Source organism: Octopus bimaculoides, chromosome 7 (assembly GCF_046866305.1).
Source record: "Octopus bimaculoides isolate indiv1 chromosome 7, ASM4686630v1, whole genome shotgun sequence".
In the NCBI taxonomy this organism is placed as follows: domain Eukaryota; kingdom Metazoa; phylum Mollusca; class Cephalopoda; order Octopoda; family Octopodidae; genus Octopus; species Octopus bimaculoides.
In genome coordinates this window covers 76,266,672-76,291,335 of record NC_142934.1, presented here as the reverse complement: position 1 = coordinate 76,291,335, position 24,664 = coordinate 76,266,672, and the positions used below count along the sequence as shown (strand labels likewise).

The following is a 24,664-nucleotide window of genomic DNA, read 5'->3' as shown; positions in this document are numbered from 1 at the left end:
GAAACAAGTAAAAGAATAAAAAAACTGGATCAGGTGGTCAGAGAATTGAAGTTCTTTCTTCCTGGCACTGCAAACCACCACATAAAATCTTTCTACCACTGTCTTCCTGTCTGCTCTCAAGTCATGATTACAGTGTAGTGGAAATGATGAGAGATGAACTTAATATTATTTTAGCTACTCAACCAATATGACTGGTCATTTCTATAATGTAAGGTAGTGGATAGTTTCAAGAGGAATCGCGATTGTTATCTCATGTTGCCTTGTGTAGTTCTAGAGACTTGCCATGAAATATGAAAAGTACGTAGCTTTGTGTCAGTCTTGCTGCATAACACCTTATGCATGTGTCATGTCATCTACTACAGCCTTGCAAGAGAGATTTAGTAGGTAGAAACTGTTCAGAAGCCTGTCATATATATATATATATATATATAAAATTGGCACTCTGTCACTTACAATGAAGAGGGTTCTAGTTGATCTGACCAACAGAACAGCATGCTTCTGAAATTAACATGCAAGTGGCTGAGCAAACATGTGAACCCTTAACGTAGTTCTCAGGGAGATTCAGTATGACACGGAATGTGACAAGGCTGGCCTTTTGAAATACTGAATTCAGATACTACTCATTTTTGCCATTTTAGTGGACTGGAGCAATGTTAAATAAAGTGTCTTGCTCAAGGATACAGGTTACTAGGATTTGAACTCACAACCTTATGATTGTAAGCCAAATACTCTAACCACTAAGCCACGTATATATATATATATATATATATATATATATATATATATATATATATATATCATCATCATCATCGTTTAAACGTCCGCTTTCCATGCTAGCATGGGTTGGACGATTTGACTGAGGACTGGTGCAACCGGATGGCAACACCAGGCCCCAATCTAATTTGGAAGAGTTTCTACAGCTGGATGCCCTTCCTAACGCCAACCAGCTGTAGAAACTCTGTAGATATATATATATATATATATATATATATATATATATATATATATATATAATGTTAATTCTCTAAATGAAGTATTAACAGTAACTGCACGATAAAGTGTAGTATATTGCCACTTAAGTGTGGCTGACCCCTAGGGGTGGATGTTACTGTTGCTTTTAGCCCCAGGAGGACATCTCCTCCAGCTGGCTTATCGACACACGACTGTGTCCTGTTTGCCAAGGGAAGTTATCCCTCTCACCTTGATCAGCAGCACGAACGTATCCGGATTTCAGGGTTATTTCCCTTCGTCGGCGTTCGACAGCTGATGACCTTGGTGAGAGAGACAAAAACCTGGCAAACCTTATATCTTCTTTTCCAGTGAAATTCTTCACTGATATTGAAAAGGTGAAAACAAGCAATGTTAATTCTCTAAATGAAGTATTAACAGTAACTGCACGATAAAGTGTAGTATATTGCCACTTAAGTGTGGCTGACCCCTAGGGGTGGATGTTACTGTTGCTTTTAGCCCCAGGAGGACATCTCCTCCAGCTGGCTTATCGACACACGACTGTGTCCTGTTTGCCAAGGGAAGTTATCCCTCTCACCTTGATCAGCAGCACGAACGTATCCGGATTTCAGGGTTATTTCCCTTCGTCGGCGTTCGACAGCTGATTAGATTGATTTGCTGCAAAATTACTTAGACAATGAAGTAAAAGAATATATATGTTTTTTCATTAGTTACATCAATGTAGATATTGTCTGTGAAGTTGAGTTGCATGAAATAATCAGAGATACTTACTTTCTCAAGATATGGCTGCACAAATATATCTGATGAAGGAGCATAACAAATATCATGCAAAGACCATGTTCTGTAAAAATAAAATTAAAAAAGAAAATATTTAGCATAAACGTTATGAACCCCCTCCCCTCACCCCCCAACCTATTGTATTGTAGAAGAATCTTCTTTACCAAGAAATAAGGGCACAAATGAGCCAAGTGGCAACTTCTAAGCAATGATTGGATCTTCAAGAAATAGACATCTAAAGAAAACAAAAAGGGTGTCTGTCTGTGTAGGGGGGGAGGGGTACATAGGGTAATACAGTTCTAGAGAGTCAGCGAAAACAGCATGAAGTGGATATGGATGTGATGCCTTTGATTAGGTCTACTCAACCAGACCAGAGCTAGCTTAGAGTTAAACAATGATAAACAACCATGCACTGATTGTGATCATTAAATATATCGTTTATTTTTGTGTTTATTACTGTCTTACATCTATGTTTCAAATGTTTGCTTGGGCCAAATGGCTTTTTCTGATGGGGAAGCTGGAATCTATTCCAACTATCTGTTCAATAATGAAATATTTGTGCAGGGTACCTGTGGAAGATGTAGACCTAGGAGGACATGGGATGAAGTGGTGAAATATCATCTTCAGATTTTGAGTCTCACGGAGGCAATGACAATGACCAAGATTGTGGGCATTTGCTGTACTTGAGAAGATTAGTGAAATAGTAGTCATGGCCAGTGCTGGTGACACATGAAAGGCACCTGTGTCATCGACATGTTAAAGGCACCTGGTACACTCAGTGGACTGTTTAGCATTAAGAAGGGCATCCAGCTGTAGAAACCAAACAAAAACAGACAGGAACCTGGTGCAGCACTCCGACTAGCATAGAAAACAGATGTTAAATGATGATGATGTAGCCATTGAAAAAGTCAGGTTAATAGATATTGACATACAGACAGACAAAAAGAAATCCAACACACTCTCTTTGTTATTATATATTTCTGCAGTGAAATACTGAAAAACACTGGTATAGATATGTAACATGCAATATAAATTAATGGTGCAGGCATCATTGGTGAAAAGGGTGTTGCTGCTGTAGTTGTTTAGGGGCCTTTGCTTCAGTTGTTTGACGGCGGCCATGCTGGAGCACTGCCATGAAAGTTTTTGTCAAACAAATCGACCTCAGGACTTATTTTTTAAGCCTAGCTAGTACTTATTCTATCAGTCTCTTTTGCTAATCCACTAAGTTAAAGGAACGTCAACACACCAGCACTGGTTGTCAAGTGGTGGTGGGGGAACAGACACAAAGACACACACACATATATATGACAAGCTTCTTTCAGTTTCCATCTACCAAATCTACTCATAAGGCCTTGGTGGGCCCAAGGCTATAGTAGAAGACACTTGCCCCAAGTGTCATGCAGTGGGACTGAACCCAGAACCATGTGGTTGGGAAGCAAGCTGCCACACCTGCACACTGCCACACCTGCACCCATATGCCCCAAAATGTTCCATCACATCACTTTTTCCCAGACACAGTAAAGCTGTTTAGCAGTGATCTGATACAGACATGGTTAATATTTCTAGAAAATGGACCAACTGCATAGCAGCTCACTTTGTAAAAGAAGTGTTCTGGGTCAGAGCAGATGGGTGCTTGTAGAAGGGTAGATATATGTATCTCTCTATCCATATGTATCCACAAACATGTGCACACACACACACACACACATACAGAGTAGAGAATGCACTTAGAAAAACTGGTAGAGTAGTGGTGAACATTGTAAAAAGATGATGTATTGTATGCAGACTCATAACCCATTGGATAGATTTCAAAGATACCCTGCACAGAAAAAACAAAACAGAATAAATAAAAATAAAAAAACAGATGTTAAAATCGTGATAATGACGATGATGATGATAGAATTCCTCAAGAATAAGAATAAAATTGCAATTTGGTTTTAGAAGATGTAGTTTATTTTCTGTACTTTTTTCTTTTCTTTTGCACTCAGTCACAAACTGGTCAGATGTTCTCATCGCTAGGGAAATGTAAGTGGTGCTATTAGCAGACAATGTTTAACAGTATAGATAATAGACAGAGACAGGAGCCTGTTTCTAATGAAATGCAGTTAAAGAGATAAACCATCTACACCACATGGCTACCATCTGGGAGTATTTATAACTTTATAAAATAGAGGTATAAAAGTTAGGTATGTCCATAACCTTTGTAATGCAGCGTAAACAACTTACAAACTTTATTATACAGTATAATACTGAAGAGCAACTAAGCTTAGAATGATACGTTGTGAATTATAACATGTGTTGTGAATGTTGATATTGTTGTTTGTTTTAATAAAGAGAATAATTAACCATTTTGTGAGTGACAGTTGTAACTGATCTAACGTTCTATTCCAGAAAGCAATCTTCAAAGATTGTTTAGAATATTTATCTATTAAGGATACACACAGATCAAATAAAGAGATTTAAACATCAACTGCTTGACTCTGTGTAACTAGTGATAACTTGTATTTGAATGATTAGCTTTAAGGATTTGAAGGTTGAAAAAAAAAATGAGTGCATTTATGACTGTACACATTTCTAAATGTATGGCCACAGCATGGTTGAATGGTTAGGAAGTTCTCTTTGCAAAATGAAGCCTGGAGTTCATTCCCACTGTGTGGTGTCCTGGACAAGTGTCTTTTGGCCATGAGTTGATCCATATCATGTGAGTGAAATTAAGATAGACGAAAACTGTGCAGAAGCCTATTATATGGATTGTATCTGTAATTCAAAGATCCAACTATGTGACACCACTAACAGTGATTCTACCTGTGGACTATAAAGGGGACAAGTTTCTTTGGAATACTCAGCCACTTACACAAATAACTTAATGATCATATTATGTAGTTGATCAAATAACTAAAGTAAAGTTGATTGCTTGCAGTGGTAACATACACACAGACTGATTTGATAGAGCAATAGAAAATGCTAACGAATCTAATGGGGTACATTAATACCAATAAATTACAGTATCAATATCAACAATGCACTATCGATTAGATTACTAAGATGCTCTCTCAATATTCTAGATTGAAGTATTTGTTCTAGATCTTTACATTTTGAGTTCAAATCTTGCTATGGTCAATATTGCCTTTCATCATTCTGGGAATCGATAAAACAGCAGTTGACATGGTCTCATGTCGATAAAATAGGTATCATTTATACGTTGAAGTCGAATTCATTCAAGCTAATTCTCAATTTCCAAAGAAAAATCAACATAAACACGAAATTTGTATTTTGGTTCGTTGCATTTGTACTTAAATGCACTTCCTGCGCTTGATCTCATGTAAACCTAACTCTGCTTTTCCTATGGCTTCGTTACTCGGTGGTGGTGATGGAGTAGTATCGCAGAATTCTAAACGATTGGCGAATAGAGTTATCTCCCTTAAAGCTCGGAGAATATAGCTACACATCCCTGTACTCATTACACAAACACTCTCTCTCGCGCGCGCAATGTCCTTAATCTTTTGTTCCACTCAATGGTCGACGGCCATGCTTGGGCACCACAATGAAAAGTTTTAGTGGGACAAATCGATCCCAGTACTATTTTGAAGTCTGATACTTAATTCTATCGATTTCTCCTTTGCCGAACAGCTAGTTTACGGGAACGCAAACAAACCAATACTGGTTATCAAACGATGGATCACACACACGACAGGCTTTCACACAGTTTCGTTTACCGAATTCACTCACAAGGCATTGGTCAACCAGGGGCTATAGTATAAGACGCTTGCTCAATGTGCCGCGAGTGAGCTCAACTCGAAACCACATGGTTGCGAAGTAAGCTTCTTAACCAATGCATGCATGTAAAAGAGATAGATAGATAGATAAATAGAGAGAGAGAGAGAGACGCGGAGCTGGGCGGTATGGTTCAAATATAATCGGTATGAACGATCGATTTGATACCGATAACATGACAATGGAATAATGCGTTGTCGTTGCTTTTCTGATTGCAACCGCAAGTAAATAAATAAAGAGCTGAGAGGGACCACACAGAATTTTCAGATTATGTGGCAATACGAGTTTAAGGAAAGCGAGAAATTGCATTCTGGTTCCGTTCATACCTTTGCCAAACACGAAAACAGATAAGTAGATGAGCGAAAATAATGTCACATGAAAACAAAATTACAGTAAATATTATTAATATATACACAATGCTATTAAAAAGTACACGATCCAACAAATTACACGTTTGAGGGGGAGAAAAGAAGTCAGGTTCTAATCAGTAAAAATAATTTTAAAAATACATAATTCCAATATACGATTTTCATTTTTGACATTGTGTTCTACATGTCCAGGTCGTACGAATAGCCTTCTCGCAACTTAGATGTGAAAATGAACGGCTTACATTTATATTGAAACATAAAAAGGATTACATGTGGAGTCCCCACCACGAAACTTGATATGCTAGAAATAACAGCTAAACGCGGACAATCCAAATCTTGCATTGGTCCAGATGGACTATATGTAATCTGAACCTTCCCCCCCCCCCACACTTATTTATTTTTTTTTTACGGAATCCCACGTTTTAGGCAATGGAGATTCCGATTCTGAAAAAAAAATTTTCAAAAATCTCAAATTCAAAATTTCGAATTCCCCCCCCCCCCCGGTTTTTATATAGATCCACACCCGGTGGAAAAAGTGAAAAAAAAATAGTGTAGTAGTTGAAGTGCACCTTATATGAAATAAATATGAAAGAAAAAATGCGCTTTGGCAAACGGGGTTAGGGTTAGGGTAAAACTAACCCTAACCCTAACCAGATTTGGCTGTTATTTCTAGCATGTAAATAGCCTGCTTGGTGGGGCGGGGAATTGAAATTTTTCAAACAATTTTTTTTTCAGAATCGGAATCTCCATAGCCTAAAACGTGGGATTCCGTAAAAAAAATTAAATAAATAAGGCGAGTTAGGGTTAGGGTACGACCTGGACATGTAGAACACGTCAAAAATGAAAATCGCCTAAATAAAATAATAAATACCCCCCCCCCCGTGTGTGGGGGTGAGGGAGTTGTGTCCAAAATTTTTTTTGTGGGGGGGGGGGATCGCATGACCGTGACATGTAAAACACATTATCGAAAACGAAAATCGCCAAAATTAAAAAATAAAAAAGTTACAGCCATTTTCCCTCAGTGTCTAATTCCAATGTCCACCCTTCAGATATTCAAGCTGTGTAGTTTCAAACTACCTCAAATCAGGGCCATTTGTATCTCTTCGTAATCACCCATACTGTATCTATCTCTTCAAGGCCCTGAACTAATAACTATATTCAATCATTCCTTCCCAGAACGTCAAACATCTGGAATTCTCCCTCTGCTCTTGTAGTGGTCAATTTGTATGCTCAAGAACAAAATAAACTGCGTCAACCTCACAGGTTTCGGTCTTTGCAGGCCATGTGCAACGGAGATCAAGCCATAAAGACTCCTTACTTCTAATAATACAGAAACGGCAATTAGTAACTTTGGAACTATTCACGTAGCAATTAGCTCTAGAGTATTCATCAGAAGCACTTCCTGTCAACTTACCACACACACACACACACATTAATGCAAACGTACAGAAATACAGTACACTTAGAACAGCAGTTCTCAATCATTTTGAGTCATTGGAGCCCTTTGATTACTATTCTACACTACTGAACTTCCATAACCAGTCGATGTTTAAAAAATCCTCTCATATTTTTATTATTAAATATTATTAGGAATTGTATAAAAATTATTAAAATATTTTGTATATTGTAAAAAGTATAACCTATTGCACATACATTTTAACAAAATCTTATGTGGACCCGGTTGAGAACCACTAGAATATTGGTGTCAGGATCAATTTTCTAAAAGATCACCGATTCAAAACTTTTAGAATATTTGTATAAAGCAGAGCCCTTGTGTGTGGTCAGTTAGAAAGTAATTTCCTCTTCATCTTTCACCTTCGGGAACCTCTCTCTCTCTATTTCATTTCATCTCTTTCCTTCATCCCTCATACTTCTCTCCCACCTGCTTTTCACCTTATTCCCTCTCTCTCAGCAACATCCTCTACTAACCCTCTTTCCTCATTTTCTAAACCCCCCCCCCCTCCTTTCAGCACCACCACCATGCCATCGAGGTATCTTGCACTGGTTCAACTGAACTCACTGACACTGCCACACACAACCTAGTAAAGTGGAGGAGCTGCTGGTGATGGTGGTGGTGGTAGTGAAACAGAAGAAGAAACCTTCTAAAAGAGAGTGGGGGGTAATAAGAGGTGATAGCAAGAGGAAATATGATGGCGGGGTGGTGAAAAGAAGATAGAGCAGTGAGAGTTGTAAGCCAAATAAAGCATGCTATAAGCTGTGTATATGTGCTTATGTCTGAGAGAAAAAGAGAATGTGTTTTAATAAATGAATGAATGAAAAAAATATTTGAATGACGGGAAGCGTGTGAAAGATGGGTGTGAGAAAACGAGTACGTTTTAACGTACGCACACATATTTACTCGGAGTTTCCACGGATTCTGTTTTAAAAGAGACAGTTACGTAACCATGTCTTCTAAAGAAATGACACAAAAAACAAGCTGAGTAAATTTAACGATACAATATGTAGAATATGTTTCTTCTTATCATTATTCATTATAATCAACGCGACCATATATATATATATATATATATATATATATATATATATATATATATATATATATATATATATATATATATATATACACGAGTGTGTGCGTGTGTTTTGCTTGTGGCCATTAGGCCACCGAGGCCAGATGACCAGATAATCGGTCACTGGACTGCGACCATGGTGGAGTACTATCTTAAAGCATTTAGTCGAACAAATCGACCCCAGAACTTTTTTTAAAACCTGATCGGCTTCATTTGCCGAGCCTCTGTTGCAGGGACGTTAACAAACCAAAACCGGTTGTCAAGCGGCGGTGGGGGGCACACACAGACACAACAAACAGAAATGAATATACGCGGTCTTCTTTCAGTCTCCGTCTATCAAATCCACTCACAAACCTTTGGTCGGCCCAGGACTATAGAAGATACTTGCCCAAGGTGCAACGTAGCAGGACTGAACCCGGAACCTAGTGATTGGAAAACAAGCTCACCACACAGCCACGCATGTGCCTACACACACACACCCAAGTACACATATGAACATGTGCGTGCGTCTACTAGATGTCATCTACATAAGTTTAGTACCTCACCACCAACTGTGCGATTGAATAGGCCGGCCTATGATGATTAGCGGCAACAGTTTACTCTGAACGGTAATTATCTAATATGCTTCCCACTTTTTAAGACATTAAGGTATGGTTTGGTGAAGATTTTGGTTATTCTTTCAACGTAGACGCGCACAGAGCAGCGACTTCATGTACTTGTCCGACCTTTCAAAAATAGCAGCCAAATTTTCATTCCGCTATCTTTATACACATTGGATTCTGTAGTCTTGGAAAATAAAACGGCTGGGAGGTTTTGATCACAGGTCTGATAGATTAGAGCAATTTATGCTCCCTTGGATTCTAGTATAGATTTTATTTATATTAGGAACATAGAAACTAAACCTTAGTACCTGACCAAAATTTTATATATTCAAGTGTTGCCAAATGAAGAGTCCAGTGATCGCAAAAGTAACTAGTGAATTACTGCAAGACCATTTACTTTATACGCAAGACCATGCCAACCAGGAGTACTGTGTAGAATGTATAATAATGGAAGAGAGAACATTTATAAATTTAATGTGTTATTTTTTTCGTTCTTTCCTTTCTTTCATCTCAACCCTTTCCCCTTCAAGCGAGCCCCACTCCGCCTCGTCTTCAGTTAACATTGTAAACTAAGATAGGAAGAGCGTGGTATTATAGAGAGAAACGAGGAGGGACAAGGGAGAGACAGACAGACAGAGAAACAGACAGACAGATAGATAGATAAATAGACAGGCAGGTAGATAAAGAGAGCGAGACAGTGACTGTTTATTTTGTTGTAGTGACTAGACCGTGATGGAGAAGGAAATCTTGTGTGTTCTTTCAGGGAGGTCTTGGGGCAAACTTGAAAGAGAAATCCGTTGAATATATGAAGTTTATAGTATGAGAGGAGCAGAAGATGATGGTGGTAGCCGGCCTGCTTGATGGTTCTTAGGGCCCAATGGAAGACAGTTTTGTTAAGATCGACTTTCAAGTTTAAGCTTACAAAATATATAAGAGTGAAATAGTACGCATGCCATGCGTAAATGTAGTAGTCGTAGTATTATCAGTAACGTAGTGAAAAAAAGGTTTACTATAAAATAGCGTGCGAGTATGTACGTAGAGAGATTCTCTCTCGCGTGTGTGGCGTAGCCTTTTTTTTTTCTTACCCCTCCGCCACCACTCACTACATATTCACATTCAACTAAGTCCCTTTCCTCCTGACAGAAAACCATAAACCTTGAAAGACCTCTTCACACTGGAGTGTCAATCTGGGGCCAGTTATATATCACAGCAACACACATTTCTACGTGTGTGTGTGTATTTTTGTGACTGTATAAATAGCCGCAAGCTCGCACGCCCGTGTACGTAAACACACTTTCCAATGTGTGTGTGTTGAACAAAATGTTAATCCTTTCGTTAATTTCAATGGGCCATCGTACACGGCCAGTACTTAAACCTGAGTTGTTAATGTTTAGATGCGTAAGATAAACTTCACACCCGAATAGGACGCTAGCCTATCCATATTAACTTTTCCAATGTTGCATTTTTTTCCTTGCTGGCTTTGTACAGTAGACTTTGGGTATTCAAAGACACAAACCCACGAATTTGAAGAAGAAAGGGATTAGTGAGGCGATCTAGCACTTGCGCCAAAATTGGAAACCAACATGACTAACACTAGTTATTTTATCTTTTACAAGAAAAAAGATTTGATATGCTTTATAAGGATATCGAATCGATCCGGTACTTGACGAGTACCGGATCGAAGATGAAATTGTTTGCTTGTTAAACACTGGATTAATTAGATTAATTAGGATTATTATTAAAATCATTCAAGCTATGAAGGTTTTTTTTCTTCTTTTGCTGGTAGTATTTCAAGACAGACTTTTTATTCTATCTATCTGCCAAGGATACGTACCAGATAACATTTAATAGAGGAACCAAGGAGGAGGTTTCTACGTGGTCGCTCGAACGTCCAGAAATTGCAACCAAATCTACCTGAAATGACACCGTGTCGTTTTAAAAATAAATTACAATATATCGGATAATGTGATCCTGGATTCCCTGTTTGCAGGAAGAGAAGCGACGCTAATGGGTTTCACTGGTCGAAAGCCTGTGATAACTTTAATTAGGTTTGTTCAATCAAGGCTGATGTGAGCCCTAAAGAATAACGACATCAACAAGCAATAGGCCAGCGTCATATATCATTCAAGGAGACTACAGGTCTGTATCGGTAAGACTTGTATCATTTGCAAAAATCGAGAGTACAGGAAAATTGCTGTGGGGAGTGGAGTATCAAACATTTCAGGGTCCCTTAGGTCAACATACTGATGTTTACATTTTTCTCCGATTTTGGCAAGCAAAACTCAAGGATTACTTGGATTACAGGAGTAAATGCTAAATATTGTTGAAAGCTGATGATATCTAGATTACGTGGGAAGGTTACACTTTGGGTTATGTCGTATCAAAGTTAAAGATTATCCGTGTAGAAAACATCTATACTTACATATCATATAACTTCACTTCGATTTTCGCAGCAGCCATCACAGCCTGTAGGTGAAGTAACATAGACTCCACACTCAATATATTTAGTCCATTTTCTGGTGTCTGGATAATGACCTCGTACGTTGTACCACTTCCTTCACCTATCGTTTTCCTTGTATAATCCCGTTCTTTGGACAGACGACCATCTTCTGCATGTTGATAAAAATGAAAGAGAAATCACTTATTTGGTAAATTATTAGAAATCATAGTAAAGATTTCAGAATATAAGGAATAAGAATTATAAATAATAAACAGAGAGAAACATAGGTAAATAGATAGATAGAAAGATAGATAGATAAAGAGACAGATAGATAAGCATTTGGTGAAATGACAGACCTACATTATAAATGTGCCAACAAGACAATCTTTGCACAATCGCCTGACCTGCAGGAAATGTTAGCTAAAGTTAAATCTCTTTCAGATCACAAGGGACACACTGCATTATGTAGTGTTGGGATGGAATGGTCATGAAAAGAGCATTTTTCATTTTAGATCAGATGGATCAAGCCTGATAAAAGAATTCCAATTCAATAACATACACAGCAAGAATCTGGCTTATTTATAGAAATGGTGTAGCCCACCTCCATCCCCAACCACCCCACCAAAATATGAAGATTGGGCAATGTTGCATCCATATTAATGATATCACTCCAGTATGGTCACAGCCCCCCCCCCCCCCGGCTGAAACTATGAAAAGAGTAAATGGTTATGTATATTCAATCTCTGGAATGTCTCTGACTATATGATTTGCTTGACCAGGGCCAGCCTGGAGCCAAACAATAACCTAGCAAACCCTTCTATATAACAATAATCTAGAAGAGAAGATCTCAACAGCCATGGTAGAGATCTACTGACTTCAAGTTTTATTTCACAAATACACACATTCAGGCAAACTGCTCAATCAGAGCTGATCTTAAGGCTTATACGGCAACAGCACGTCTATTCATATTACTTTCTTAGTTAATCAACATTGCACAGGTAATTAGTCCCAGTTGACATGTACACCAAAAACATCTCTCTCTGTCTCTGGTATGTGGCTAAAGAGTTGCTTCCCAACCATATGGTTTTGATCTCAATCACACTGCATGGTGAGTGCCCTTTACTAGAGCCAACCAAAGCTTTGAGAAAGGATTTGTAAGATGGAAGCTTATAGAAGCCCATCACGCAACGTGTGTGTGTGTGTGTATGCTCTTCCTGTTGCCACTCCTCATCCATTTCCAAGCGAATTTATATTCCCTGTAGCCGGACATGTTTTCACAGAAGACTAAAAACAGAGGATGCCAATGTAAAAACCAGGAACAAAAACCACAAGGCATTTTTTGTCTGGTAATGCCAATCCCAAAACTATTGAACATGGTAACACCTCATTTCCCTTCCTAAAACATTGTAGACTTCAGTTCCAATTGACATTGGGTGTTAAGGAGCTGATGGTGATAGAGCAATAGCTTTTATGGTAAGACTTGTTGGCTATCTTATTACACATTTGTATTGTACTCTTCAGCAAGATATGCAACTCTACATAATCCAGTTTGCTTAAGGTGGCTGTATGCTAAGAAGCTTGCTTACCAACCACATGGTTCCAGGTTCAGGCCCACTGCATGGCACCTTGGACAAGTGTTTTCTACTTTAACCTTGAGTCAACTAAAGTCTTTTGAATGGACTTAGTAGACAGAAACTGAAAGAAGCCCATCATATTGTGTGTGTGTGTGTGAGAGGGAGAGTGTGTGTGTCATTGTGTCTGTGTTCATTCCCTACCACTGCTTGACAACTAGTGTAGGTGTGTTTGGGTACCCATAACTTTAGTAGTTTGGCAAAAGAATCTAATAGAGTAAGTATCAGGCTTTAAAAAAAAAAAAAACTACTAGGGTTGATGACTAAAAATTCTTCAAGGCAGTGGCCCAGCATGGCCAAAGTTTAATGACTGAAATAAGTAAAAGAAAAAAAATATAAATGGTACCCCCTACTCCATAGTTGAGTGGTTAACAGCAGGAAGGATATTCAGCTTACTGAGCAAATTGCTCTAACAAACAACCCATCCTACATATTAGTGGTGTAAGTTTAATACTCTGTTGCAAGTACTTGGACTAGACCCACCACCATTTTTCTGGCAGATGTTCGGGCTGGGTGGGCATCCATCACATCAATATCACTCATCAGAGCGAACCTGCTTCTCCTCTGGCTAATTTATTATAACAAATAAAAAGTAAAACAGCATGGGAGGAAAGGGCTATAAATTTAGCCATGCCTCAACAAAGCCCATTATTATTATTTTCTATTTTATATCATCTATTTTGTGTTGATTTATAGGTTTACAGTGGGTTAATCAGGGTTTTTAATTGCATTTCTAATGGTTAGACTAATGAAGAAATGTCTGTGCAATACAGGCAGAATAACTATCATCAAGTATGGTTGTTTGATGCATCAATTTATAGACAGTTTTTTTCTTCTCACAAATATGTATATTTTTAACCAATTTATAGATACAGAAGCTGTGTGTTAAGAAGCTTGCTTCCCAACCACATGGTTTTGGGTTCAGTCCCACTGCCTGGCACTTTGGGCAAGGGTCTTCTACTATAGCCTTAGGCCGACTAAAGCCTTGTACAGAATGGATGAAAAAAACTGAAAGAAGCCCATCATATATATATATATATCTGTGTGTCTTTGTCCCTCCTTCACCACCTGACAACCAGTGTTGGTGTGTTTACATGTCCGTAACTTAGTGGTTCAGCAAAAGAGACCAACAGAATAACCAATAGGCTTAAAAAATAAGTCCTGGGGGCAATCTGTTCAACTAAAACCCTTCAAGGTGGTGCTCCAACATGGCCACAGTCTAAAACATGTAAAGGAATAAAAGAATACAAGCACATATCACATATTTGTGAGTGTACAAAAGATGTACTGTACCCTCCTCTGACAACTCTAATGACTTGGTGAAATATTTTCCATGTGTAATGCAGCTCTCAGTAAACCTATAAATTATGATCAAAGGTATACCTGCAATAGCTTCAAACAATATATTTATGACTAAATTATTGAATATGGTCATCTTTTTAATGACAATAGGATGTGGTTTGAGAGAGAGAGAGAGAGAGATTTGGTTTCTATTTCAGTTGACTGAATGACCACACAGAGGGAACAGAGACTTCTTTGCGGGGCATATTTTAGTCTGATATGATGTGTTTGTGCGTATGTCATTAATGCATGTATTGTATGCGTGAGTTTACATAGACATATGTATGCACACACAATATATTCATAAATATATGTGGTTCTATGCATTTTTTTTCTCTATATATACTGAAAACAAGATTCTGATTAAAAAACACTCAAACTCAAAAAATAAGCAAATATATGTACACACACATACACAGACATACAAATGAAGGTGTTTGACTAAATTAGTGATTGATAGCAAAGTTATTTTAAAAACAGGTAAATGCATGTATATGTGTTTATATGTGTACATATAATGTAGTATAGGATACATGGGTTATCTTTTATGTGTGTGTGTGTGTGTATTATATATGTGGTGTGTCATTTTGTTGTGTGTGTGTGTGTGTGTGTGTGTGTGTGTGTGTGTGTGCGCTGAACCTTGGCTTTTCTGTTTAAAATTACTTCCTGCCCTTTCCTTCCTCTCCCCACTGCCTAGGGTAAGAGATTTCTCCCCTATCACAGGTGGGTAGCACCCCTAAAGTGCTCAACTACCATGACTTTAATTCCCTTTGACAAGTGTGTCTTCTTGTGTGGGCCTTCTGCCACTCACCTTCCTCATAACCTCAAGTCCACCACCTCCTCCCTACCCTCCTGCCTTCCATTCCACAATACAATATACACACTTGTGACACAGCCAGCCTATGGTTGTGTGTGTGTATGTGTCTTAGCACACAGTAGCAGCTTTCACCCTGTTGATTACACACATTTCCTCTTAATCAAATATATCCACTAACTGTTCTATACATACACACACACAAACCACCACCACTGCCACTACAACTACAACTACTGAATTTTTAAACCACACAGCCAGGCCTGTGCCTATCTATAATTAATATAAATATCAAATGGAGGATTTGGGTTCTTTCTCCACATCTTTTATGTAACCCCTCCCCCATGTAAATTGTTGACAGTCCTTATAATGGGCTCCTCATCTATGCCCCCATGGCTAATAAAAGAAATAATAATAATAATCATTGTTTCAAATTTTGCCACAAGGGTAGCAATTTTGGGGGACGGGATGAGTCATTTCATCGACCCCAGTGTCCAACTGGTACTTATTTTATTGACCCTGAAAGGATGAAAGATAAACTCAACCTTGGTGGAATTTGAACTAAAAACATAATGCCAGGCAAAATACTGCTAAACATTTCATCCAGCATGCCCTGATGCGATACCAAGCAGTGGCTCTCATGGCTTCTGATCTTAACTGATTGGAAGTGTTATCATGTACATTGTTTTGTCTTGGTATAAAAGATGGGCTACAGCAAATATTCTGCTTAATACCACAGATTTGCTTGTCAGTTGTTTGACCTTAACCAGTTGAGCATGTTCCTTGGTGGCTGACGATATGTGCATCTCTGATCACAAGCAGAAGTAGTGGGGGAGCATCATAGCCATGTGTTGAGAGGAATTCTTTGGGGTTTGAATAATTCACCTTTGGAAACATGGGAGTTTTGCTCAACATCCTTAAACAAACCTTATTCAGGGACCTTTTGAACGGGATGGGCTACTCGACCTGAAGAAAATTCTAACTGGGCCCCACCTGCAAGGTCATGCACTGTTTATCTTGATATGAGATCACCATGTCGCGCACATTGGTTGTGATGCATGTGCCTGGTGTACCCTTATCAGACAGGTAGCCATGATGGGTATACTGGGCTTCGTATATTTTACCCCAGTGTCACTTTGATGGCATGCACTGCTCTCTCAATAATAATAATAATAATAATAATAATAATAATCCTTTCTATTATAGGTACACGGCCTGAAATTTGGGGGAGAAGGATAGTTGATTACACTGACCCCAGTACTCAGCTGGTACTTAATTTATCGACCCCAAAAGGATAAAATGCAATGTCAATAACAACTTATACCAACAAGGATAATAAACATAAAATGATAATGATGATGATGATGATTAATGTCAACCCCGCCCCCATTGATCAGACTTGAAGTTTTAATTAGGTTTTCCAATCTATTTGCTGTTCTTATAAGTGATCTTACTTTTCTATCTACCTTCTAGTAAAACAACTGAAGTCACATATTAGGTGGGAGTTGTGGTGGTGATGGTGGCAGCAAGGGTTATAAGACATTGCTAAGACGGGAGATGGAGAGAGGCAGGTGTGTGTGTTCCTTGCTTGCTTCCGGAGCTCTTTGTATGTGAAATAGCCTGGATGTCCTTGCTAATGGAAGAGGGGTAAGAGAAGGTATGATAAGGTGGGGGCTTGGGTCAATAGTATTAAATATTGAGATGTTCCTCTTTTATACAGATTTCCAGTGAAATAAATAGGCTGACCCTTTTTTTTTTAAAACAAACTTGGCCAGTTCTGGGATTTATTGATTCTTTCTTTATCTCACCTGGTCCTTATATTACCTTCCCTACAAATATCATCAACAAATAGGGAGCTCAAACTGATCTTATATATCAGCCAAATGTACATCATTACCATGAGCCATTGTGGGGAGCCTCAATGTGGTCATTTGACTTCCTAGAAATGGCAACCAGATTTCCTTCAAATCACACTGCCATACTCAATACAGACAGAACATACTGGATAATGTAAATTATCTGATATAACCATAAAAAAGCAAATGCACTGGTCATAGCTAGAATGCCTTTCATCATAGGCTGGCTTGATTAGGCTTGTCCTTGGACAAAAAAGAAATAGCCCCACCATGAATCAAGCCTAAGCAACAAGAAGGAAACACTTATCTTGTCCAACTTGTTAGAAATAGCAGCTGAATGCCTTCAAAGTCAGTTATATCATCTCTTAAGAAAGCAAAGAAATATTTGATAATGTAGTCCAGTGTGTACTATGTCAGGAAAAAGATGGAATAGCCATGGTTGGAATGTCTTATGGTTGTAAGTTAGCTTGATTAATGCTGATATGGGTTGAACATTACCACAAGTCAATAAAGTAACTCCTTTCCCTCTGTTTCAAAGATACACTACCTACTAGTGGCTAGATTTCCATCAAATCCTATTCTAATATTCTGAAAAAAAAATATAAGACATGTTTGATAATGTAGTCTTAGATACACAATGTCTGGAAAGAAAGAAAGCAATGTGATGGTCATATCTGGAACTTGTTTGATCACAAGGTCTCTTATGTAAAGATCAACCTGAAGTTAAACATGAATTTCACCACTAGTTTGGGATTGTCAGCTTGCAAATTGGTTCATAAGCTTCGTTATTTTTTCTTAAAAATTAACAGCATAATAAAGATAGAGATGATAAAGATATCCCCTTTTCTTACATGGCTACACATTTTGGGAAGGATGTGATTGATGGAATTGACTCTAGTTATAACCACCATCAACCACCACCACCACCACCACCACTAACAACACAACAATACTACCATCGTTACATCACTGTTTCATCACCATCACCGTTACCAAGTTGAGATCAACAGAGTAATTCAGGTTATCATAGTAGCTAACCTTCCTATACTGGATAACACAATACCAAGCCGTCATTTGTTGCTCCTGCCTGTGAAGTCTCTTCTTGGACAGAGGCAGAAGTTGGTTGCAAGATTAACCACTTGCTGCTGTTTCTGCCACAGCAGGTACTCATTTTCAGCAGAATGAACAAACAAGAGCAATGTGAAGTGAAACACCTTGCTCAACAACACAATGTGCAGCTTGATCTGGGAATCAAATCTAAAGTTTTAAATTGTAACCAACAACACTGGTGTCTGGGATGGGGCAAACAGAGATACAGACTAAGACCAACACACATACATATGCACATTTTTGTCATCATGATGTCCTGCTTTCATGCTGGGATGGGTTAAACAGGTTGTTACAATTCAGGTTGGTTCTTGTTGGGAGTTATTGCCTCTCCATATACGTTGGAGAGCTATGTTCCACATAAATGCTTCAGTTTGGGCTTTGTTTTTATAACTGGATGCTCTACCTATCACCAACTATATTTGCACAGTAATTTGACTTCTTTTTCTAGCATGTCAAGTAACTGCGCAGAAGCTTAACTCAAAAAGAAAACGATAAGTACTGGAGCTGATTTATTTGACTAAATAAACCCTTTAAGGTGGTGCCCCAGTATGGCCACAGTCCAATGACTGAAACAAATAGTTGCTTAGAACTATAAGCCTATTATAAGCACTGCAACAACTTTCTTCCTCTTAATTCAACATAACCCCTTCCCATTCTTCCATTGCTAATGACAGAACCAGGTTTTGACCTTCAACAAATAAGAGGGAGGCTAACATCTCCAGGGGGGACCTTCACCTCCTTCCAGTATGAATTGAATTGTGCTTGTTGATATTTCGATGAATCCTTGAGCAGAACATTCAGCTATTTCAAGGCTGTAAAAACACTTGCCATAACAATACGCAGATTTATCATCACATTTGGAAAAGCCGTTTCTCTCCTCCCCTCTGCATTCTCTCTCTCTCTCTCTTTCATATATATATATATATATATATATATATATATATATATATATATATATATATATATATATATATATATATATATATATATATATTATATATATATATATTTATATATATTAGGTATATATGTATGTGCACATACATACACACATGTATAATAAATAAACAAAATATAATGGCAGTTTGATTCTTTCCCAATGTATGTGTATATGCATGTATGCATATCTGTGTGTGTTTATTTGTTTACCTTTTTTTTTGCCCATTCTTGCCCATGAATACAACAAGCCACCAGCTAACACACATGTACACAGACACAAGCAACAAAACAAACTCCATTCAAACTACCAGGCTTTTATATACATCTTAATGAGCAAATTGTTCAAATGCTTAAAACTGTGTGCTATATATACATACATATATCAGCATGTGAGTCTGGCGGGGTTCTTAGATTGTAAACTTTGTTTTTCCTTTTAACATTGTTCTTCTTATTGAGGGCAGTTTGTTTTATTACCATTTAAACAGTCAGTAGTATTCATTGTTTCACAACAATCACACCACCATGAGGACCTCTACCTCCACCACCACCACCACCACAACCAAAACCTGTCACAATACTCAGTATTTCTCCTCCTGTACAATAAACCATCTTGATTATTCAAGGATCTCTGCCTTGTGGTTAGCATTTTGTGGGGAGTATGAGTGAAATGGGATGGGGACGGGGAATAAACCACTGGAGTTTGGTGTCATTTCATTTTCACTGAAAGTGTGAGTGTGATTTGGAAGACCTTGGTCCAAAACATTTCCCAATTGATTTAGCCACACACACATATCAGTCAGCTTGTGGCATATATTCATCAATGAAAATATTTTATGATATTGATATTCTACATTACTGAAAAATTACATTAGAGCTGTAATTACAGTCGAGCATTGGGAAGTGGGTTTAACACTTTCATATTATTTCTATATATTATTTCTAAATATGAATAGGCTGCTTCTTTTGTGTGCTTCAATTCATTCCTAAAATACTCAAGGATTTTGAGAACCACAGCTCTAGGCTTTATTTATTTGTATATAGGCATGGGCATAGCTGAATTGTTAAAAATTTTGCCTTGCAACTACATGGTTCTGAGTTCTGTCCTACTGTGTGACAGAAAACATCTTCAATCTAGCTTTAGGTTGAGAGAAGCCTTGTGAAATTTGCTAGACAGAAATAAACTGTGTGAAAGCCATTCTCTTAGATTTATACATGAATGTGTGAATAATACGAAGGATAATGGCATCATTAGAGGGTCAACAAAATGCACTTGTATTTAGTTCTGTCTTGATTATGTCCCTTTACACTCAAGTCAATTTTGTCTTTCTGTCCTACCAAACACTCGGGGAAAACTGATGAAAGGGGGTCTTCTTTCAACAGGACAATGTTCCAGCACACAAGTACTTGGTTTCAATGGCTGCTGTATGTGACTGTGGCTTTGAACTGGTTGCCCACCCTTCCTATTCTTCTGACTTAGCCTCATGTGACTATCATCCGTTTCCCAACATGAAAAAACACTTGGTTGGGAACCAGTATTGCAGTGATTGCGTCATATCTACTGTTGATAACTTTTTTGACCAACAGGATGAAAGTTTCTTCACCAATAGGATCCAAGCACTGCAACACCAGAGGAAAACATATGTGGACTGCAAAATAAACTCCATTTGGTCACATTCCATGAGAGTATCTTAGTCAGCCTATGAACTTTTCAGCCGACTCTCATAAAGAGTGGACAATTATAAGATTGATATAATCATGCATGTGTGGCTTCATGTAGTCCAGTGATTGAAACCAGTAAAAGAATAAATGAATATTGCACTGAAATACAACTCTCCTCATATGCAAAGTAGAACCTTCTTTCATTATAATTTTATGTCAAAATTGTTTAAGTTATAATGTTCCAAACATTAGCTTAATAACTGTTTCAAATTTTGGCACAAGGCTATCAATTTTAGTAGAGAGGAATTAGATGCTCAACTGGTACGCATTTTATCGACCCTGAAAAGATGAAAGGCAAAGTTGACCTCAGTGAAATTTTGAACTCGATATAAAGAACTGAAAGAAAAGCCATTCAGCATTTTCTCTCTGTGTGCTAATGATTCTGTCAGCTCCCTGCTTTCAGTTTTAGGTGGCAAATTGGCAGAAGCATTAGTGTCTTATGCTATTTATTTCAGCTCATTTCAATTTGAGTTCAATTCCTGCAAAGGTCAATGGTAGCATTTATCTTTTGGGGGTTGATAAATAAAGAACCAGTCTAGAGCAGAACCAATACGTTATCAGGCAGGATGCAATGCATTGTGGGATTTGTTCCAGCTCATTTTTTGTGTTCTGAATTCAAATCTTCCTGCAGCAAGAGTGGTAGACTTAATGACTCTCCACTCTTAACATTACTTCTGGACTCTTTAGCAGAGTTCACTTTTATTGTAAATATTCTAGCTAGGTCTACAGTTTGAAGACATCTTCCTTCTTTACAACCAACCATCTTAGAGGCTCTGGAAAGGCCACTGTCCCCTCCACTTGATTAAGCAATAAACAAACATTTTCTACTATAACCCTGGGCTGACCACAGATTTGTGAGAGAATCTGGTGGACAGAAACTGTGTGGAAACCTATGGTGTATATATGTGTACATTTGTGTGGGTGTGTTGCTTTAGTTATGGCCCATAACTTAGCAGTTTAGCAATAGAAACCATTAGAATAAGTATCATACTTAAAAAAATAAGCACTGGGGTTTAAAAGATATGAACAGTGCATTTTCTTTTTAATATATATGTCGTGGCTGATGCCAGTGTCATGTAATTGGAACCCATGTTGGTGACATGTAAAAAGTTACATTCTTGGAGTGGTTGGCATTATGAAGAGCATCCAGCCATAGAAACCATGAGAAATCAGACTCGAACTTGGTGTAGCTGTCTGGCTTATCAGTTACAGTCAAACTGTCTAACTCATGCCAGCATGGAATGCAGATGCTAAATGATGATGATGATGATGATTATATGATTACAAAAGAATTAATGCAGGTGATTTGGGGCATGTTGGTAACATGACACCAGTGGTGGTGTTAGGGACAACAAACAAATCATACATCTCTCTCTTAGCCCCTACAAATCTTTTACATTGAATGTTTGTGTATCACATTTCTTGTGCATACCTTATGCAGTCCCTTTTTTTTCAGGACAAGGAAACACAAACCTCTTGTGGGTCTACAGATCTACACAACTCCCTGAAATTCTTAAAACCCCATATTAGTTTTCCATTAACTACACCATCACAACTGGAACCACCTGCAGCAATAATTGGTAAAATAAACTACGAGATTACAAATGGTAAATTGTTTTGAGTAATTCCCAGACTTTATTCAATGGATGCATCTCTTTTGCTATGGACTCCTTCAGCTAATGAGAAAATATAATGGACCAACAAGAGTGCCTTTGTCTGCTTCTTTTACATTCCAGAAATCTAAGAACAGAAGACAAATCTATTTCAGATCCTATGTTTCTTAAAAAGGTTCTGCTGGATAAAATAGCTCTAGACAATGTAGATAATGTTTGATGTGAATGAAGAAGAAGAAGGGAGAAGTTAAGTCACAGCTAGACTACGATAGATCTGAACAGAGGTTAAACAACTGTACATATTATATTTGAAGCCTTGGACCTTTACTTTTATTCATTTATCTATTTTTCATTAATTTGTTACTCATCACTCATCAGTTTTGAGAGCCCCACATGTTAAACAAGGAAAGTTACAGCTATGCTGATGGACTTACAAGACAATTATAAAACATAAGCAGATCATCATCATATCTTGTCACTGGCGCCTTGCTGTGTCTATGGGAAAAAAACCCCACAGAATTCTTGTGGTTTTAACCTAAAGTCCTCTATACAACAGGATTGAATCACTCACTACTGTAAGCAGCAGCAGCACTGTAAATTTGATGTGTGTTCCATTAGCTTGCAGTACCAACTACAACTCCCTCTGTGCATATGCTTCTCCCCACCACTCAGACAAGAGGGGGCTGGGCAAGGGCAATGGGCTTGCAATCCACTCCTGAGAAACAAACAGATGCTATACAGGAACCTTGGATGTGTGATAGTGGAATAACAGGGGAGAAGGGAGCAATGGTAGTCCCAGTCCCAAGTTATAAGGTGTGTGTGTGTGTGTGTGTTTGGGGGAAGGGTACTACAGGAAGAACAGTGTATGTTCTTTTGAAATGAATAAAGACTGTGGGAATTGTAAGATGTAGAGATGGTGATGATGGTTAGTAATGGTGGCAGAGAGGTAGTGAAGGTAGTGGTTGTAAGTGATAGCAGGAGTAGTGTTAATAATGGTGGTGTTGGTAGTGGTGGTGATGGTGATATTAGTGGTGGTGATGATGGAAACGGTGGTAGTAATGATAAGGTTAGCAGAAGTGATGGTGGTGGTGATGCTGATGGTGTAACGATAGTAGTGTTAATGGAGTGGTGTTTGTATAACAGTGTTTCTAGTGTAACAATGGTGATATTGATAATGCTATTTATGAAGATTACAGTTGTGGTGTTGGTAGTGGTGGTGGCAGTGGTGTTGACAAGAAATGGTGGTAGTGATAGTGGTAGTGCTGCTGTAATGGAAGTGGTGGTAGTAGTGGTGGTAGTGATAGTCTAAGTAAGATCATGTCTGTTACTCTATATCACTGCTGTAAAAGTCTGACAGCACTAGGGCAAAGGAAGGTTTTTAAATTAGCTTTACTTTACTGCACACGCACACCCACATATGTACACAGGCAAGGCATACACACACACACACAGATGTATAAACATACATACCAGCACACACACATGTAGACATGACATACACTTACAGATGTATAAACATACATACCAGCACAAACACACGTACAGACATGGCATACACTCACACACAGATGTATAAACATACATACCAGTGCGTGTGCACACACACACACACACACAGATACATATGTACACAAGCAAAGCATACAACCATACAAATGTATGACCATACACACACATATACTGAAAGACAAATAATCAGAACCACAAATTTAAAGGCATAAACACATGCACACACACACACAACACAACAGACACAGAAATAGTCACATTTACATAGATTTAAGCATTACATTATACATACATGTACGTGCACATGTGCATATGTGAATACTTCTGCTTTAATGTGTGCATTTGTGAACTTGTATAGTTTGATATGTGTGTGCATGTGTACATATTTACACACATTCATGCACTATATATATATATATATATATATATATATATATAACTACATAAAATGTTTCTAAGTATATATATAAAATGTATGCATGTAATGTGTGCTTACACACACACAAACACACAGAGAAAATAACACCAATTTCATACATAAACACAAATATACATACATATATACACCACACTTGAAAGTCAGTCAGTCTGCTCCAAAAAAGAAAAAAAAAAGAACCCCCCAGTTAGTTTTATAGACTTTCTCTACATATAACACACTGCTTGATGCCACC

The 24,664-nt window shown here is 38.0% G+C and overlaps 1 protein-coding gene across 1 annotated transcript in view; it reads right to left on the bottom strand.

Annotated features, from left to right (window-relative positions):
* The window catches only part of LOC106878151 (protein patched homolog 1), a 119,207-nt gene that overhangs the window by 35,631 nt on the left and 58,912 nt on the right, over positions 1 to 24,664 (bottom strand). Inside the window, exons 4-5 of the mRNA XM_014927283.3 lie at positions 11,444 to 11,630; positions 1,741 to 1,810 (exon numbers count right to left, since the gene is read on the bottom strand). Of these exons, the coding sequence (XP_014782769.1) occupies positions 1,741 to 1,810; positions 11,444 to 11,630 (257 nt within the window). The remainder of the gene's footprint in view (positions 1 to 1,740; positions 1,811 to 11,443; positions 11,631 to 24,664) is intronic.